Source organism: Epinephelus lanceolatus, chromosome 14 (genome assembly GCF_041903045.1).
Source record: "Epinephelus lanceolatus isolate andai-2023 chromosome 14, ASM4190304v1, whole genome shotgun sequence".
Lineage (NCBI taxonomy): Eukaryota > Metazoa > Chordata > Actinopteri > Perciformes > Serranidae > Epinephelus > Epinephelus lanceolatus.
This window is the reverse complement of record NC_135747.1, coordinates 12,431,602-12,452,548: the sequence shown is the minus strand read 5'-3', so window position 1 is coordinate 12,452,548 and position 20,947 is coordinate 12,431,602. Positions and strand designations below refer to the sequence as shown.

Sequence of the window (20,947 nt, the reverse complement as noted above, 5' to 3'; positions counted from 1 at the left end):
GTGGCCCTTTGCTGCATGTCATTACCCCTCTCTCTCTCCCCCCTTCACGCTTAACTGTCCTATCTATAAAGGCAAAAATGCCCAAAAAAATATCTATAAAAAAAAAAGAAAAGTTGCTGTCCTACAAGAGCTGGACAGAGGATCAGTGGCTCTAAGGCGGTATTTGCGGAAAGTGGCTGATCAGGGAATGAGATACGGTTGAGGAAGTGTGTGTGGTAGTCCCGGCAAAGCAGCAGAGCAGATAAGGGAAGTGGGAACAGGTGAGTAAGTGGGTGGGGCAGTGAGGTGATGGGGAAAGGAAGGAAAGTCTGAGGGCATCTGCCAAATAAATGAAAAATGGCAGTAATGAAGGGGCCTAGGTAGGGAATGTGGCTGGAGAAAAGGGACAGAGAAATGGCAATACTTCTGAGGAAAGACAACCTTCGATGACTGTCTGCTTCACTGTTCATGTGTTAAGCTAGGCAGGCAACTACATTTGGATGTCATAGGTCTCTCGAGGCTCCTTTGAGCTACATTATACTGTAATGCAGCAGCTTCACTGGTCTATGATCGACAAGCACTACTGAATATCCGGCTTGCCACCAAAAAACTGATGAAATACAGCCAGTATAGTCAACAGACTTCTCTTCCCCCGTTCCTGTCAGGAATACTTACTCACCTCCGCGTCCCGGTTCTGCTCTACCAGAGGAGATATCACAGGCGCCGTGGCAAACACGGTGGCCTGTTGGAGTAGGAGTTGTAATCCCCATTCCATTCTGGCTGAATATGAGTCAGATCACTGCCACTCTGTTACTTGGCGCTCTGTGGATCCTGTGTATAGGCCTACCTGCCTGGTACCCGTTGTCAACCCAGCTGAGGAGATCCAGATCCCCCACCTTCTTTCATCTCGTCTCCGCAGACGTGGGGTAAACCCCCGAAGCCTTCAGCCGCTGGGCCATGCACCCCGGACGGCTAACAAATCGGGTTCAACTAAGATAGCCCTGGTAAATGCTAGATCGCTAGCAAATAAGACTCTTCATCTCCGGTGGATTGGATTTCCTCTATGTAACCAAAACTTGGCTGAGTGTCGGTGAGTCGAGCCCCTTTTCAAAACTTTTACCACTGGACTGTACATATTTTTCCTCTCCGAGAACTACTGGACGAGGAGGTGGGGTGGCGACTATTTTTAAAAATCATTTTAACTGTAAGACTCTAATGACGGACGCTTACTCCAGCTTTGAACTAAATATGTTTGAGGTGGATCGAGTGCACTCGGTGTTGTGTGCTGTGATATATCGGCCACCTAAATATAACAAGGATTTTATTAATGATTTTTCTGATTTCTTGACTGGAGTTATGCCAAAATATGACAGGGTTTTAATTGTCGGGGATTTTAATATCAATGTCGTCTGTCTAAGCCGATGGTTAAAGATTTTTTTGTACAGTCTGTGACGGGTCATACTCAAGAGAAAGGGCACACATTAGATTTAGTTTTATCTTTTGGTCTGCCTGTACTTAACACTGAAGTATGTGATGCTGGTGGTATTTGAGATCTATCTCCCCTGCCATGTTGTTAAACCATGTACGGTACCTCCTCGCTGTCGCAGGTTTAACCTGTACACTGCTGTGCAGTTCTCTGCTGCTTTTAAAAATGCTGAGTCTAACTTAGATTCTCCCCTTTGTTTTGATACTGAGGAGTTAACATCAAAATTTTACTCCACGTGCCAAAACACCCTGGACGCTGTCGCTCCTTTTAAAATCATGTGCTCCAAATCAAAGTCTGAACCATGGCTGAATGATACCACTCGTGCTGTCAGACAAGAGTGCAGAAGAGCTGAACGAAGGTGGAAAAAAGACAGGTTACAGGTGTCTTTTGATATTTTAAGAGAAAGCTTGCGCAGATATCAGAATATTGTCAAAACAAAATATTATCATTTCAATTAACTGTCACAAGCCTCAAGTTCTTTTTAACACCATCAATTCTGTTCTTAGTACCCCTCAATATACCTGTCCTGTTGCTTCTACTGGGATGTGTGAAAAATGTATGCACTTTTTTGTCAACAAGATTGCTTCTATTAGAGTGCACATTCCACCAACTACATTTGACCCTCCCTCCACTGCCACTTGCTCTGCTGTTTTTAATCAGTTTGAGCCTGTGTCCCTCTCCTTTTTGAATGAAATTATTGGTTGTTTGAAACCATCAGTGTGCCCTATGGATGTTGTCCCCTCACACTTTTTAAAAGAGATCTGTGTCACTATTGGGCCGAACATCCTAAATATTACGAACAGTAGTCTCACTTCAGGTATTGTGCCCAAAACTTTTAAAAATGCAGCAGTGCAACATTTAAGCAGTTGAGTAGAAAATTTAGCCTTCCTAAATCAAATTTTTGTCAGGTATCTTCAGGTAAGGCATTTTGTTCTTTCTCAGACACCCAGCTCTATAACATCAATAGACTTGACTATTGTTGACACTGTCCTTTCTATAGATCCACTTAAAAAGAGGCTCATTTCAGCTCTCCATGGCAAGCTGTTGGATTTTAGGAGTGCCCCCACAGATTAGCTTAAAACAGCATGGGAGGAGGACTTGGGTCTCTCTTTATCAGAGGATACTTGGGTTTCCATACTCAGATTGGTTAATTCAACCTCTCTCTGTTCACGTCACTGTTTAATTCAGTTCAAAGTGGTACACAGGGCTCATATTTCAAAAGCAAAATTGTCCTCCATATACCCCGCTATTAGTCCATACTGTGTCAAATGCAAACATGCGGAAGCTTCTCTCATTCATATGCACTGGTCCTGCAAAAGCCTAAACAAATATTGGAGGGAAGTTCTTCATACACTTTCTTGGGTGCTAAACGTCAGACTAGAACCAAACCCATTGACTGCTCTGTTTGGGGTCATGGAAGGGGAAAAAAGGTTAACTACAGCAAAGCAACGCACTTTATCCTTTGCCTCCCTTCTAGCTCGACGTGCACGGAAGGATACTTTCCCTCCCACTCATGCACAATGGCTGGAAGACATCATGTCCTGCTTGAAACTGGAGAAAATTAGATACTCACTTCAGCCATCAAATAAGAAGTTCCAGAAAGTGTGGGGTCCCTTCCTAAAAGCATTTCAGACCCTGTAAAGACTTGATCCTTTGATCATTTTTATTCATTCATTTATTCATCTTCTAACCGCTTCATCCTCTTGAGGGTAGCGGGGGGGCTGGAGCCTATCCCAGCTGACATTGGGCGAGAGGCAGGGTACACCCTGGACAGGTCGCCAGACTATCGCAGGGCTGACACATAGAGACAAACAACCATTCACGCTCACATTCACACCTACGGACAATTTAGAGTTATCACTTAACCTAATCCCCAATCTGCATGTCTTTGGACTGTGGGAGGAAGCTGGAGTGTCCGGAGAGAACCCACGCTGACACGGGGAGAACATGCAAACTCCACACAGAAGGGCTCCCACACCCGGGATCGAACTGGCAACCCTCTTGTTGTGAGGCGAGAGTGCTAACCACCACACCACCGTGCCGGCCCTTCATTTTTATTTTTTTCTCTTTTTGGTATTTCAATCTGGTTTTAAAGCCCTACATAGCACTGAAACTGCACTTTTGATCTTTTGATCTTTTACTTGCTACTGATTCTGGGGACTCTGCCATTCTCTTGCTTTTAGATCTCACAGCTGCCTTTGATACTGTAGACCACAGTATTCTCATCTCACGCCTGGAACAGTGCGTAGGCATTAGAGGTCCTGCTCTGGACTGGTTCAGGTCCTATCTGTCTGACAGAAGTTTTTCTGTTTGTCTTGGTGACACTGTATCCTCCCCAGTGCCTCTCCCATGTGGAGTCCCTCAGGGTTCTGTTCTCTGGCCAGCTCTATTCTGCCTCTACCTGCTTCCCTTAGGATCTATTTTTAGGAAGTATGGCATGTCATTCCATTGTTATGCGGATGACACTCGCCCTTGCCCTTGAACCAGAAAAATTCTAATTCGCTAAAACCACTATTGAACTGCCTGCAGGATGTTAAATCCTGGATGGCCCTGAATTTTTTAAGCTTCAGTGAAGCCAAATCTGAACTCTTGTTATTTGGACCCAGTGGTGCCTGTGATGTATCACATATCGACTTGGGCTCTCTGGAAACATACATAAAACCTACTGCAAAATATTTGGGTGTGGTATTTGACAATGATTTTAAATTTGATAAACAGGTAAATTCGGTTGTCAAATCCAGCTTCTTCCAGCTGAGGCTTTTATCTAAAGTCAAGTCCTTCTTATCTTTTAGAGATTTGGAAAAGGTTATACATACTTTTATTTCATCTCAGCTTGACTATTGTAATGGCCTTTATGTTGGTATTAGCCAGGCCTCCCTCTCACACCTGCAGCTCGTCCAGAATGCTGCAGATCATCCGTTAACAGGAGCACACAAGCGTGAGCATATCACCCCCATATTGGCCTCACTTCACTGGCTTCCTATTCGTTTTAGAATTGATTTTAAAATTTTATTATTTACCTACAAATCTCTAAACAGGCTAGCTCCACCCTATCTCTCTGACCTCTTACAGCAACATGTCCCCTCAAGGTCACTCAGGTCTGCTGACCAGTTGCTTCTGGAGCTCCCACGATCAAGACTGAAGCACAGAGGAGACCGTGCTTTTGCAGTGGCAGCCCCTAAACTTTGGAACGCGCTACCGCTGCATATTAGGCTGGCCCCCTCATTACCTGTTTTTAAATCACGACTTAAAATACACTTTTATTCCTTGGTTTTTAACTCGGTGTGAGAGCTGCATTCCTCTGTAACATGTGGTCTTTGTTGTAGTGTGTTATTTCTTGTTGTGTTTTAGTCTGACTGTAAAGCCCTTTGGTCAACTGCTGTTGTTTTTAAATGTGCTCTATAAATAAATTTTGATTTGATTTGATTGATCATTTGATGAAAAATGTAATTAGTGGATTGTGTTAGAGTTTCTTCAATGAATGAAGCACAACATTTATGAACTGCAATGCAGTCGCAGAGAGATGGTCAGTATAGTTGGTGAGTGCACAAAGCACAGAACTATGACACCACAGTACAGGGTTCACATTCTCAGTTCTGTGTGTGACGAGGTAAATCTAACAAAAGCCCTTTGCTTAAGGTTAGGAATGACTGTCATGTCAGCTGATCATTAACAAGTCATGTTTCAAGCAGTCTTGAAAAGACTATTTGCATTTTTGAAAAGGACATGCCCTCCCCCTCCCCATTTTCTCGTCCGCAAGAAACAAACACACAGAGAGCTTGAAAATGGATGCCAAGAGATTTAACTCCGTTTTATCAAACGTGTGCTCAGTCCACAAGATTGTGGAAATGAAGGACTTACGCAACTTTGTTTAAAACTTTTAACGCAGTCGGACTATGTTTACGAGCACAAGAGTTCAGCAAGCCACCAAAGGACCGCCCTGCAGATTTACTATTGGTTCTGCAATGTAGGGAGTTTTTTTAAACTCTGAAATTGTATCTGCCCATCTAAACACAAAATCAGGGAGAAAGACATCAGTCTTTAGTTAAGCAAAGCGTCTAAAGACTGACTTGTGAGTCTATGTTTCAAGTCACTGCACTTTTTGACTTTTTGTGTATCAAACAGCACATGGCCTTTCCTTAACCTTAACCATGTGCTGCTGGTGCCTCAACATAACCACAAAAACCAAACCTTATTATATTAATGTTGAGAAATCATGCTGTCGTTGGTTGCAAATTAGTTGTACTTTTTATGATCAGAATTTCAAGGAGACTGGCTTGGGTACACCTATTACAGGTAACTTTTTGTGTGCAGGATGGAATATTCAGTTAATCAGTATTTTATAGATTTCATCACTCATTCATTTCATTTGTAATTCGTGTTGCCCCCATTGGAAAGTCCAGACTAGCATATTTGTTGATTCTTTGGTCCCACCCATGGTTGCTTCAGCATCGCAGTGATTGGCCTGTTTGGTTCCCAAGGCACTATTGTTGTTTTCAAAAAAAAAGATTTACTGTCGAGCGCAGCCACTGCAGTCACAGTGAGGAACTTTCCCTACAGATGACCACACACACCAGAAAATCTGCAGTTCTCCTCTAATTCTTTGGTAACTGGTTTCATGTATATTTTGTTTAGGGTGAAACAGGTCAAGCTTATGTTTTGAGAAATTGTGAAAATTTTGAAATGATGGAAAATGTTTCAGCTGTCACACTGTTTACTCTTTCAGGTTTAAATTTTACAATGGAACAAAGAATTATCCTCTTCTTGCTGACTTTACTGTGGTACTTAATGATTCTTTTGGGAAATGTTGGTCTTATTTTTGCCATTATTATGGATAAAAACCTCCATGAGCCCATGTATATCTTCTTGTGTAATCTATGCATAAGTGCGCTGTATGGGACTGTTGGTTTTTACCCCAAATTCCTTCTGGATCTTTTGTCATCTCATGTGATTTCTTATGCTGCATGCATGCTACAAGGCTTTGTTATACACTCATCAACTTGCAGTGATTTTTCTATCTTAGCTCTAATGGCATATGACAGATATGTGGCTATTTGTCGACCTCTAGTTTACCACTCAGTTATGACCAGACAGAGAGTCTCCATCTTTGTGTTTTTATCCTGGTTTATACCTCTTTATTGTATGTTTATGAACACAGCAACAATATTAGGAACAAGGTTATGTGGCTCACACATAAATAGGGTCTACTGTGTCAACTGGATGATAGTTACTCTGGCTTGCTCTCCACCCAAAGCAAATAATGCAGTCTCATATTTCAATATGTTGTTTTATTTTGGACATTTTGTGTTTATTCTCTGGTCTTACACATATCTGATAAGAACATGCACAGCATCCAAAGAGAAGTGGGGGAAGTTCATGCAGACATGCATGCCACATTTAATCTCTCTGCTCACTTTTACGGCAGCTGTGCTTTTAGATTTGCTGTACATGAGATTTGGGACAATTGATTTTTCTCAAGACTTCCATAATTTCATGGCAATAGAATTTCTGATTATTCCTCCGCTAGTGAATCCGCTTGTATATGGATTCAAACTTACCAAAGTCCGCAAAAAAATTTTGAGTTTTGTTTATATTAAAAGGAAAGATGCGAAGTGTCATCCCGTGACTTCTCACATCAGAGGCGAGCTCTCAAACTGAGACATAAACATTGTAAAAGAAATCAATGCATCGCTTGGAATTTAAAATGGAAATGTGGTGGACAAGCAATTCACTTCTTGTTGTCTTTCAGGTATTGTTAGTTAAAACAATCAGGAAAGGAAATTATTGTTAATGCAGGATATCACAGCAGTGTCATGACTCTCTCCTCATGTCCACACTAAAAGTACTTTATCTTGTGTGTCTCACATGAAATATATATCTGCTTCAACAATCATTTGTTCTTTACAAATGTTCTCTTATTTTGTGTTAATTTATCACATGATGATGAATGATTCACTTTTTTGGGTTAATGTTAAGAAAAAATTCTAGTCCTTAAATTATCATAAATTGCTGCCTACTGAAAAAAAAAAACCTCATACTTTACTATAATGTGCATAGGCTTTCTACTGTAACCATTATTGTCCAATAAACCTCATAAAACAAACCTAAAACTATCTGCAATTATTATTATTATTATTTTTTTTTTAATTATATTTTTATTGGTGTTTTTTATACAGCATACCGGTCGAAAAATGACCAAAAAAAAGACACCAATCCCAACCTAAAAAACCCACGAGCATACTCATACACACATGTACACACACACACAGAAGGAAGAGGAGTACAGATAACTGTAAATGAATGCCCATCTTAACCCCATATTGCAGACACGAAAACACACATCAGTATGCTCCAGGGCCATAATCAACAATCACGTCAGATCAAAAAACAAAACAAGAATAAACCTTGACGTCATTGAGAAGTCGCTCAAAGCAACCAGCCTTAAACCATATGGTCCAGCCAGTAAAGAAACAGTACTAATCATTTCAGCTGCCGTAGGCAAACCCGGCCATTAACCGTCAATACAGCTCCAAAACAACAACAACAATACAGAAGCATGTGCCAAATAGGCACCAAATGGCACTGGTATCTGACCCATATTGCTCTTTCTGCCCCCACGGAACTGTTGGGTCATTTATACATGTTGTTTGGGAATGTCTGGGGGTTTGGGATTTTTGGGGGGATGATTATTCAGACGACAGAAGACCCTTCATGATGGAAGATAACAAGAGTTGGTGTACCCGGCCCGGAGGGTTACCGGGGCCCCGCCCTGGAGCTGGGGCCCGTGGGCGAGCGCCTGGTGGCCGGACCTCCACCCATGGGGTCCGGCCGGGCCCAGCCCAAACCGGCTACATGGGCTCGTCCCCCTGCAGGCCCACCACCCGCAGAGGGATCCAGAAGGGTTCGGTGCAGTGTGGATCGGGCAGCAGACCAAGGTGGGGGCCTTGGCGGTCCGATCCTCGACTACGGAAGTTGGCTCTTGGGACATGGAATGTCACCTCTCTGGCAGGGAAGGAGCCGGAGCTTTTGGAAGAGGTTGAGCGCTACCGGCTAGATATAGTCGGCTTCACCTTGACACATAGTTCCGGCTCTGGAACCCAAGTCCTTGAGAGGGGTTGGACTCTCTCCTTTTGCTGGAGTTGCTGGAGAGGCGGAGGGCCGGGGTGGGCTTTCTGATAGCCCCCAGACTCTCTGCCTGTACATTGGGGTTCTCCCCAGTGGACGAAAGGGTTGCGTCCCTGCACCTTCGGGTCGGGGAACGGGTCCTGACTGTTGTCTGCGCTTATGCGCCGAACAGCAGTTCAGAGTACCCGCCCTTTTTGGAGTCCCTAGGACGGGTGCTGGACAGTGCCCCAACTGGGGACTCCATTGTTCTGCTGGGGGACTTCAACGCTCACGTGGGCAATGACAGCAGGACCTGGAGGGGCGTGATTGGGAGGAACGGCCTGCCCGATCTGAACCCGAGTGGTGTGCAGTTACTGGACTTCTGTGCGGGTCGCAGTTTGGCCATAACTAACACCATGTTCGAGCATAAGGTTGTCCATTGGTGCACGTGGCACCAGGGCAGCCTAGGTCGCAGGTCAATGATTGACTTTGTAGTCGTGTCATTTGACCTGCGACCATATGTTCTGGACACTAGCATGGGAGTTCGCCCAACCAGTCCACATGTGTTTTGTGGATTTGGAGAAGGCTTACGACCGTGTCCCCAGGGGCATCCTGTGGGGGGTGCTCTGGGAGTATGGGGTTGGGGGCCCTCTGCTAAGGGCCATCCAGTCCCTGTACCGAAGGAGCACGGGTCTGGTTCGCGTGGCTGGCAGTAAGTCGAACCTGTTCCCGGCGAGGGTTGGACTCCGCCAGGGCTGCCCTTTGTCACCGGTTCTGTTCATAACTTTCATGGACAGAATTTCTAGGCGCAGCCGAGGGGTGGAGGGTGTCAGGTTCGGTAACGGGAGGATCTCGTCCCTGCTATTTGCAGATGACGTGGTCCTCCTAGCTCCATCGAACAGTGACCTCCAGCTCTCACTGGGACGGTTCGCAGCTGAGTGTGAAGAGGCTGCGATGAGAATCAGCACCTCCAAGTCTGAGGCCATGGTCCTCAGCCGGAAAAGGGTGGATTGCCCACTCCAGGTCAGGGGGGAGGTCCTGCCTAGGTGGAGGAGTTTAAGTATCTCGGGATCTTGTTCACAAGTGAGGGTAGGATGGAGCGGGAGATTGACAGGCGGATTGGGGCAGCATCAGCAGTGATGCGGACGCTTAACCGGTCCGTTGTGGTGAAAAGGGAGCTTAGCCAGAAAGTGAAGCTTTCGATTTACCAGTCGATCTACGTTCCAACCCTCACCTATGGTCACGAGCTTTGGGTAGTGACTGAAAGAACGAGATCGCGAGTACAAGCAGCCGAAATGAGTTTCCTCCGCAGGGTGGTTGGGCTCAGCCTTAGAGATAGGGTGAGGAGCTCGGACACCCGGGAGGGACTCGGAGTAGAGCCGCTGCTCCTCCACATCGAGAGGAGCCAGTTGAGGTGGTTCGGGCATCTGGTAAGGATGCCTCCCGGGCGCCTCCCTTGGGAGGTGTTTTGGGCATGTCCAACCAGGAGGAGACCTCGGGGCCGCCCCAGGACACGCTGGAGGGATTACATCGCCCGGCTGGCCTGGGAACGCCTCGGGGTTCCCTCGGAAGAGCTGATGGAGGTGGCTGGGGAGAGGACTGTCTGGGCTTCTTTGCTGAGGCTGCTGCCCCCACGACCCAGACTCGGATAAGCGGAGGACAACGAGACGAGACGAGACGAGATTATTAAGACTCTTTCAGGGTAAATGAGTGCGCAATAACCAATGGACCCAGCTGTACATTTTCTAAATGACAAGTCCCACCCTTTTCTTACAGAAAAGCACGCAAAGTCTGGCTGGCAGGTCTAACTGCAGCCAAGAAGATCATAGCTCATGGAAGCCTCCCCACGATATCTCAAGTATTCACTGGCTTCTGAGCTTTTTTGGATATTTCTTACCTTGAATTATCATCACCAAGAATCAACACATCTCTAATTTGGACTAATCTAATATCTAAACTGAAAGACCTTTTGTCTAAATGGTACTGCTCTGTCTGTGTAGGTATGACTTGCCTGTTGGTTGGTGGACGGGAGGGGGTGGAGAAGGGGTGGAGGTGGGGATGATGGTGATAGGGAGGAAGGAGGGGGGTCATAGGGAGGGGGGCGGTGATACAAACACTCAGTGTGAACTATAAAATGTTGTATTGGCTATTTGTTATATTGTAATAAAAAACAAGTGAATAACAAAAAAAAACATTTCTATAGTTTTGACATAAAGATTTAGGTCATGGCAGTGATAAAGTCTGAGTCTGATTCCTGAAGTCTTTTGGAATTATTATTCAATTCAAATTATTAAAATGATTAAGAATTGTAAGAAATGCAAAAAAGCGAACAAAAAATCTGTCAGTCTTAGCACATCTGAGCTTACATTTTATGTTTCAGTGTATCTACTGCTTGTATAGAGCTTCTTTGTAAACACACTATGCCTCATTTAAAGTAAAAGCATTGCTGACAGTGAAACTGCCCTGCTAATATCACTAACAATTAAATTTATATGATACATCTTTTGTCAGTGTTATGCAGGCAACATATAGTTGTGACAAATTGGAGGTTTAAGTAGCTAAGATACAGCAGAGAAACTGGGCTGAGCATGTTCTACTCCTTACCAGGTAATGGCAGTAATGAACAGTTCTGTTGTCAATCAATCAATCAATTTTATTTATAAAGCCCAATATCACAAATCACAATTTGCCTCACAGGGCTTTACAGCATACGACATCCCTCTGTCCTTAAGACCCTCACAGCGGATAAGGAAAAACTCCCCAAAAAAACCCCCCTTTAACGGGGAAAAAAAACGGTAGAAACCTCAGGAAGAGCAACTGAGGAGGGATCCCTCTTCCAGGACGGACAGATGTGCAATAGATGTCGTACAGAACAGATCAGCATAATAAATTAACAGTAATCCATGTGACACAATGAGACAGAGAGAGAGAGAGAGAGAGAGAGAGAGAGAGAGAGAGAGAGAGAGAGAGATGCAGGTAATGACAGTAGCTTACAACAACATTAATGAAAGTAATAATATTATAGTTATAGTTCTGGCTACTGTGGTACAATATGTTGAAAGTATGTATTAATATCTGACAGTATACTTGTGTGACAATAGTCATATGTGTATAATAACAGTAGAAGTATGACTAATGATGGCAGCAGCAGCAGGAGGCATCTGGCAGGACCACGGCAGCAGCACAACCACACACGTCACGCTGTCCAGGCACCGCTGCGATATGAGTTAATCTGAGAGACAGTGGAGCACAAAGGCTCCGGAGAAGAAGCCGAGTTAGTGACATCCAGAATGGCCGAGTTAGCAAGATGCAGTAATAGGATGAGAGAGAGAGAGAGAGAGAGAGAGAGAGAGAGGGAGAGAGAGGGAGCCCGGTGTATTATAGGGGGTCCTCCGGCAGACTAGGCCTAAGTCAGCCTAACTAGGGGCTGGTACAGGGCAAGCCTGAGCCAGCCCTAACTATAAGCTTTATCAAAGAGGAAAGTCTTAAGTCTAGTCTTAAATGTGGAGACGGTGTCTGCCTCCCGGACCGTAACAGGAAGATGATTCCACAGGAGAGGAGCCTGATAGCTGAAGGCTCTGGCTCCTGATCTGCTTTTGGAGACTTTAGGGACCACGAGTAACCCTGCGTTCTCAGAGCGCAGTGTTCTGGTGGGATAATATGGCACTATGAGCTCTCTAAGATATGACGGAGCTTGACCATTTAGAGCTTTATAAGTTAACAGTAGGATTTTAAATTCAATTCTGGATTTTACAGGGAGCCAGTGCAGAGAAGCTAAAACAGGAGAAATATGATCTCGTTTCTTAGTTCCTGTTAGTACACGTGCTGCTGCATTCTGAATTAGCTGAAGAGTTTTTAAGGACTTACTAGAGCTACCTGATAATAGAGAGTTACAGTAATCCAGCCTTGAGGTAACAAAAGCGTGGACCAATTTTTCTGCATCTTTTCGGGTCAGGATAGGCCTAATTTTCGCAATATTACGCAGATGAAAAAATGTAGTCCGTGAGGTTTGCTTTAAATGAGAATTAAAAGACAAATCTTGATCAAATATTACTCCGAGGTTTCTTACGGTAGTGGTAGAGGCCAGAGCAATGCCATCTAGAGAAACTATGTCATCAGATAAAGAGTCTCTGAGTTGTTTGGGGCCAAGAACAATAACTTCAGTTTTGTCTGAATTTAACATCAGGAAATTGGTGCTCATCCAATTTTTTATGTCTTTAAGGCAGTTATGGAGTTTAGTTAATTGATTACTTTCTTCTGGCTTCATCGATAAATACAACTGTGTATCATCCGCATAACAATGGAAATTTATAGAGTGATTTCTAATGATGCTACCTAAAGGAAGCATATATAGAGTAAATAGGATTGGTCCGAGCACAGAACCTTGCGGAACTCCAAAACAAACTTTGGTACGTAAGGATGATTCATTACGAACGTCAACAAATTGAAAACGATCAGATAAATAAGATTTAAACCAGCTTAGTGCTGAACCTTTTAGGCCAATTAAGTGATCCAGTCTCTGCAGTAGAATTTGATGGTCAATTGTGTCAAACGCCGCACTAAGATCTAATAAAACAAGAACAGAGACGAGTCCTTTGTCTGAAGCAATCAGAAGGTCATTTGTAATTTTAACTAGAGCTGTCTCAGCGCTATGATCCACTCTAAATCCTGACTGAAATTCCTCAAATAAATTATTATCCTGGAGAAAATCACACAGCTGGTCTGCGACTACTTTCTCAAGGATCTTTGACATAAAGGGAAGATTAGATATTGGTCTATAGTTGGCTAACACCTCTGGATCCAGGGTGGGCTTTTTTAGGAGAGGTTTAATTACAGCTACCTTAAAAGACTGTGGTACATAGCCTGTTAATAAGGATATATTGATCATATCTAATATATGAGTGTTAACTAAAGGAAAGACCTCCTTAAGTAGCCTAGTTGGGATGGGGTCTAAGAGACACGTTGATGATTTAGATGAAGAAATCACTGCGGTCAATTCTTGAAGAGAAATTGGGGAGAAGCAATCTAAATATATATTAGGTTCTACAACTGTGTTTGAGGTTAGATAGGTAGGCCTACCATCTGAGGGCAGGAGGTCATGAATTTTGCCTCTAATAGTTAGAATTTTGTCATTAAAAAAGCTCATAACATCATTACTGCTAAGGGCTAAAGGAATACAAGGCTCAATAGAGCTTTGACTCTCAGTCAGCCTGGCTACAGTGCTGAAAAGAAACCTGGGGTTGTTCTTGTTTTCTTCTATTAATGCTGAGTAATAGTTTGCTCTGGCATTGCGGAGGCCCCTCTTATAAGTTTTGAGACTGTCTGTCCAGATTAAACGAGATTCTTCCAGTTTGGTTAATCGCCAATTCCTTTCAAATTTTCGCGATATTTGTTTTAACCTAGGGGTTTGAGAGTTATACCAAGGAGCAAACTTTCTTTGCTTTGTTAACTTCTTTTTAAGAGGAGCTACAGAGTCGAGCGTTGTTCGCAGCGAGCCTACGGCGCTATCAACAAAATGATCAATTTGGGAGAGGTTAAAGTTGGCACGGGAAACCTCTGTTACTGAAGGTATTGGTATTGAATTTAACGACGAAGTAATCTTTTCCTTAAATTTTGCGACAGCACTATCTGATAAACATCTAGTATAGTAACTGTTGCTGAGTGGCGTGTAATCGAGTAAAAAGAAATCAAAAGTAATCAGATAATGATCTGATAGCAAGGGATTCTGTGGAAAGACTTTTAGGTTATCAATTTCAATTCCATACGTCAGAACTAGATCGAGGGTATGGTTAAAACAGTGAGTGGGTTCATGTACACCCTGACTGAAGCCAATGGAGTCTATTAATGAGATAAACGCGGTAGCCAGGGAGTCATTATCAACGTCGACATGAATGTTAAAATCGCCTACAATAATAACTTTATCTGATTTAAGAACTAAACTGGATAAAAACTCTGAGAATTCAGATACAAATTCAGAATATGGGCCAGGAGCACGGTACACTATAACAAATAAAAGTGGCTGCGAGGTTTTCCAGGTCGGATGTAAAAGACTAAGAACGAGGCTTTCAAATGAATTATAATCTAGTTTAGGTTTAGGGCTGATTAACAGACTAGAGTTAAAAATGGCTGCAACTCCCCCTCCTCGGCCGCTGCCTCGAGGAATGTGGGTATTATTATGACTGGGAGGAGTGGATTCATTTAGACTAACATATTCATCTGGACACAGCCAGGTTTTGGTGAGACTGAGTAAATCAATATGATTATCTGATATTAATTCGTTTACTAACACTGCTTTAGACGATAGAGACCTGATATTTAACAGTCCGCATTTAATTCTCCTGTTTTGTCTTTCTGTCACAGAAGAGGTTTTAATTTTTTTATGAGATTGTTATGCACAACTCCTCTTTGTTTAATTTTAGATTTAAATAATTTAGGTGGTCGGGGGACAGACACCGTTTGTATAAAACTATGAAAACTATGGCTGGGTAACTGAACTAGAAGCTCAGAGAGGCGTTTAGGACTGCAACTCTCTGTCCTGGTCTCAACTCTGGGTTGTCAGGGATTTAAATTACTAATGAAATTTGCCAGGTTCCTAGAAATGAGAGCAGCTCCATCCAAAGTGGGGTGAATGCCGTCTCTCCTAATAAGACCAGGTTTTCCCCAGAAGTTTGCCAATTATTAACAAAACCCACATCGTTTGCTGGACACCACCTGGACAGCCAGCGGTTAAATGATGACATGCGGCTAAACATGTCATCACTGGTCAGATTTGGGAGGGGTCCAGAGAAAACTACGGAGTCCGACATTGTTTTTGCATATTCACACACCGAGGCAATATTAATTTTAGTGACCTCCGATTGGCGTAACCAGGTGTCATTGCCGCCGACGTGAATAACAATCTTAATGAATCTACGTTTAGCTTTAGCCAGCAGTTTTAAATTTGATCCAATGTCGCCCGCTCTGGCCCCAGGGATACATTTGACTATGGCCGCTGGTGTTGCTAACTTCACGTTCCTCAGAATAGAGCTGCCAATAACCAGAGTTTTATCCTCAGCGGGTGTGTCGCTGAGTGGGGAAAAGCGGTTGGAAACGTGAACAGGCTGGTGGTGAGCCGTGGGCTTCTGCTTGGAGCTGTGCTTCTGGCGAACCGTAACCCAACCTCCCGGCTGAACGGGAGTTACCGGAGGACAGTTAGCAGAGGCTAAGGCTATGCTATGTGGCTCCGCACCAGCTACAGGGGGCTGGCTAACTACCGCAGCTACTGAATGGTTTTCCATGGTGCGGAGCCGCGCTTCTAATTCACTAAGCCTCGCCTCCAACGCAGCAAATAAGCTACACTTATTACAATTACCACTGTCGCTAAAGGAGGCAGAGGCATAACTGAACATTTGGCACACCCGGCAAGAAAGAGCAGGAGAAGGAGAAGCCATGGCTAAGCTAAAGTAGCTAACAAGGCTAAGAGCGTGCAAACAACAGCTAAGAGATTAGCGAGAAAGTCGTAGAAAGAAGGAGAGCTATAAGTGCTTAAACAGAACCAGTGTGGGTTATGACTTGAAGTAGACGTTAAAGCAGCGTTAAAGCAACTGGGGTGAGAAAGCAGGCTAGCAGAATTCACCAGAGCAGTACAGAGACGCTGTCACAGAAACACCGGAAATGACACAACTCGCTTACCGCAATACGTCAGCACGTCCTTGTCTGGGTGATGTCACAGGATTGGCTTGTTTGTCGACTGAAAGAAGAAAATGAAAAAGCAATGCATCCATTTTACTGTTATTTTTCAAGGTTTCTCATGGACAGAGAACTTTAAATAATGATCTCAAAACACTAGTGTGAACACAACTTGTATCCACCAGGCATGGGATTTTCTAACATTCAATGAGACCATAGCCCAATCCCAATACACCCCTTTCCACTTCTTCATGTCCAGGAATGTCTGGATTCTTGTTTGGACATAGGGGTAGGACGAAGTGTTAGGGCTATATGGCCCTCCAAATGGAGGTTTCTCAGAGGCACACTCAAAACAGAGTATCATGTGAAATCATCAGCAAAATGGCAGCACAAGCAACAAATGAAATCCACAAATGTATTTTCTTAATTAATAAAGATTTAAAACGATGCTTACCATCATATTATCTTAGTTAAATGACGTTTTAAAGTATCATGGTCCTTTTCTTTATAAAAAGCATAACAAAAAAAATCGCTAGCTATTACGCTGAGGTCTCGGTAGCACACCAGCTACATTGTTATTGCTGACTTGTGCATTATAGTCATGCATTTTCAGATATTCCAATGAGGAATACCGGCTGAGAGACAGAAAATTTGCACTCTGCTGGTGATAGAGTGGGTTTGTTGCTTGCCAATTTGGGTTCCTGTACCTGATGGACAGTCAGTATCTCATCCAATGGACGGTTGTTGCTTAGCCCAGCAGCAGTGAGAGTGGAGCCTTAGGTGATGCTCAGGACTGTGGGAGCTCCAGTACAAAGTCAGGGATAACGGGCAATTTGTGTCTTAACATTGTCAGCTGCTGGGGGACAAAAACTGCACACGAGCTGAGCTTGCTATTGGCGAGGAGCTGAAGTTGGCCATGGCACTTTGAGGTGCTCGTGCGCTTGATGGTACAAGTTAATTTAGGCCATGATAGTACCATCAGTCCTAGTTGGAAGACCTCTGGCACGGAGGACCTGGTTAGGTTAGGTCAGGTGTGAAAAATGTGAGTACAGGCCAATTCTTGGTCTTAATTTTAGGCCTGTGTAGAACTCTAGTTTGGATAAAACAGCAAGCTTGAAAAAATAACATTGGTGGAAACTTCAGCAGTCCTAGTGCTTTTGGGTTTTGTGTTGCTCACTGCTTTGCATTGCCTGTACAGTAAATTGCTGCACATTGAAAAAAGAGAGAAGCTCTTTCTGAATGTTGATCGGCTGATTTGGTCCCCAGCTCATGTTGCTGTAGTCAGACAAGATATTAATAACAGTGAGATGAGGGAAAAGTCACTATGGAGGTACACCATACAGGAGAAAATATAGTTTTTCCTCACCAGGATGGATAATGTCTCTCTAATAACACTGTTTGTACTTTCAGGTTTAAATGAGACAACGAACCACCGAGCTGTTCTCTTCTCCCTCACTTTACTGTGTTACCTTTTCATTTTGCTGGCAAATGTTACTCTTATTGTCATCATCATCTTGGATAAAAACCTGCATGCGCCAATGTATATTCTATTGTGTATGTTTTGCATGAATGGGCTTTATGGGACAGCAGGTTTCTACCCCAAGTTCCTCTGGGATCTGCTTTCTCCTGTTCATGTTATCTCTTATGCTGGATGCCATGTTCAGGCTCTGGTAATGTATTCATTTGCCTGCAGTGACCTGTCTATTCTTGCAGTCATGGCGTATGACAGATATGTGGCTATATGTCGACCCCTAGTCTACCACTGTATTATGTCAAAGCAAAGACTCTTAACGATAGTGTGTTTGTCGTGGTTAGCACCTTTTTGCATTATGGGCATAAATGTTATTCTGACATCTAGATTAAAGTTATGCAGCCCATTTATCGCCAGACTTTTTTGTGTGAATTGGATGATTGTTAAACTTGCTTGTTTCCCAGCTGATACTATGGTTAATGGTATTGTTGCATACATTACAATAATCATTTATGTCTTCCATGGTTTCTTTATAGTTTGGTCTTATATGTATCTCATCAAAACATGTGTGAATTCAATAGAGAACAGGAGGAAGTTCATGCAAACATGTGTGCCACATTTAACCTCCTTACTCACCTTCCTTGTAACAATAGTTTTTGATCTCATGAACATGCGATTTGGTTCAAAAGATTTACCTCAGATTGTTCAAAACTTTATTGAAATACAATTTCTTGTCATACCCCCCGTCATAAATCCTCTCATTTATGGTTTCAAATTGACAAAGATTCGGAACAGATTTCTGCATGTTATTACTTTTAAAAACAAATATTAAGTTGATTTTAATCTATAAATTAAAATGAAATATGCATTGCTTAACCAGCTGGCTGTTTTGCTTATGACTTAAATCATCAGACTGAAGAATGGAGGTTTTGCACATTTCCCAAATGTTAGCTATGTCTTGAAGGATGTCTTTTAAGCTGAAAATTTAGCCTGGAAATTTGAATTTATGAATGTAGAATTTACCTTCAGGATTTCGGCTGCAGAATCATATGCCTCTTTTTTATCTGGTAGCACTCCAAAAAAATAATAATAAAATGATGATTCTATAAAAATATGTACTTTCTATAAGCATTTTCTTTAGTTTATTTACTTTATTCACATTTACCCTAGTCTGTTTATTGTACAGTGGTTTACACTGTTGCGTGTACACATCTCAGACAACACACTTTGCTCTATTAATTCGCAAAACCCACTCTGGGGCTACATGACTGTGTGTCTTCTCGTATTAAGGAATAAAATAAATATGATAAAATCTGAAAAATACATCATCCTATATTTGTAATTAACCTGCTTGTGATTAAACATACACAAATGAAATACTGAGAAATAAAAGACAAACTTGATGACGAAGGAGTATTTAAAAAAAGCTTGTCAGAACATCTCGCCCCTTTAGAACAACAAATGACCATTGGACCTGTCTAACTAAGGCTGAGTTCACATGTGCAGGGGTATTTTTCTACAAGTTTTGATCTTTTATCCACACGCAAACTGTTATTAGGTTTCTGAAAATGGACCTTTTGTAAAACAAAGGGCAGGTGAAGATTTTCAGAAACTCTATTTCCAGTGTTGATGTGTACTTTACTATAATGTGCATAGGCTTTCCACTGTAACCATTACATATTGTCCAATAAACCTCATTAGACAAAACTAAAAATATCTGCAATTATTTTACATGATAGTTCAATAGGCCTTGTAACATTGGGGGTATTCAGTGTTACTGTAGTCTCTATATACAGACTCTACATTCAGTGAACGTAGAGTCTGTAGGCAGACCCCAGAGATCTTGCCTCTGGAAGAAGAGCAGAAGAGCCCTGGTTTCCGTTTGTAGGCTGTTTGTAGTCCGCGTGATATTGACTAATCACGTTTGAGCCGGCTGCAGTTGTTGCCATGTTAAAAACGGTCTGTGTGGTGAACTAACGAGGCAGAACATAATTGGCGTCACTGCAAACTCTGAGTCCATCACAGTGGTTCAGCATATTTACTCATATGTGTGTCTCTTTAATGGGAGTGTAGTTGTGTGCGATATACTAGGCTTTATTTTCAACTGAAGATGGGATTCTAAGTGAAGTTTCTCGAATTGGATCGCACTGTTTGGACTATGGAGCCTGCCTATCCTGCGGCGCTAAATCGAAGCTGCTGAATCACTGCTTGTTTCTGATGGGCCCAAACTTCGCATTTCAAAGGGAAGTGGTTATTATCCGCCTCAAATGCTGCAGTTTTCATAATGTCTGTATTCGGCCCGCAATGGTCCTGATTTTAATTCATTTATTGCAGCACTGATTCATTGTCCAGCCTGGCGGGTTGCGGAGCCTGCTCAGCTGGATGACGAATATCGCTGCATGACTTTGATGGGTCTGATCTCTGCATGACGAAGGGAAGTGCTTCTTTCCGAGCTCACCTGTGATTCTGTGTATTTGGGCTATCGTTTGAGGCCTAGATCGATCCTGATTACATTATTTTATTCACAGCGTTGCCGGCTCTGATTTCCTGGTTGTGAGTGACATCACTCTCGGGATACCCCCTCGGTCCGATGACGAGAGGTCTTCCCGACTCCCATTGGCGAATTGAGCTGTGCAACTCTACTAGCCCAAACTGTGCCCATTAGACACTGTTCAGCAATATTTCTGCTGGAAAGTGCACGGGATAATAAAACAATATACATCCTTCTCACGTTCCTTGATGCAATGACATTCTGGGACAATGGGCAACCTGACGCTCACTGGAGAGTATACTCGTGCAGGTACACTCTCCAGCGATTTTGCCCAACGCACATACCGGTGCTTTGTCCATTCTACATGCGCAGAAGCCGGGACTTTGTCTCGCAGACTCTCTGGACACCTCTGAACTGCTCTGCCCTGTTTTGGAAAGCTGTTACGTGTTCTCTGGGAATTTTCTCGTTGATTTTGTGGTCATGCTACATTCCAAAGACAAACTTCCTCATAGTGCAAACATTAAACAGAGACGTATGATCCTATTTTTACTGTTTATCTCCGGAAATGTTCATCCCAGCCAAGGTCCTATCTTGAATTCCATTAACACCCTGGATGACTTTAAAGCTAGATCCGGCCTGGGTGTTAGTCACATAAATGCCTGCAGTATGCTTAAAAAAATGGATAACATTAGAATCTGAGCTCACAGAACAGATGCAGATATCCTGGTTTTGTCTGAAACTTGGCTTA

At 43.0% G+C, this 20,947-nt stretch overlaps 2 protein-coding genes across 2 annotated transcripts; both read left to right on the top strand.

Moving 5' to 3' along the window:
- Positions 1–6,022: 6,022 nt before the first annotated feature.
- On the top strand, positions 6,023–7,123 carry LOC117251068 (olfactory receptor 5AR1-like). Its single transcript, XM_033617037.2, has one exon. It carries the CDS (start codon positions 6,149–6,151, stop codon positions 7,121–7,123), a length of 975 nt encoding a protein of 324 aa, XP_033472928.2. The 5' UTR covers positions 6,023–6,148.
- Positions 7,124–17,607: 10,484 nt separating this feature from the next.
- Positions 17,608–18,540, top strand: LOC117251071 (olfactory receptor 4B13-like). Its single transcript, XM_033617042.1, has one exon. The coding sequence runs from the start codon at positions 17,608–17,610 to the stop codon at positions 18,538–18,540; it is 933 nt and encodes a 310-aa protein (XP_033472933.1).
- Positions 18,541–20,947: the final 2,407 nt, after the last annotated feature.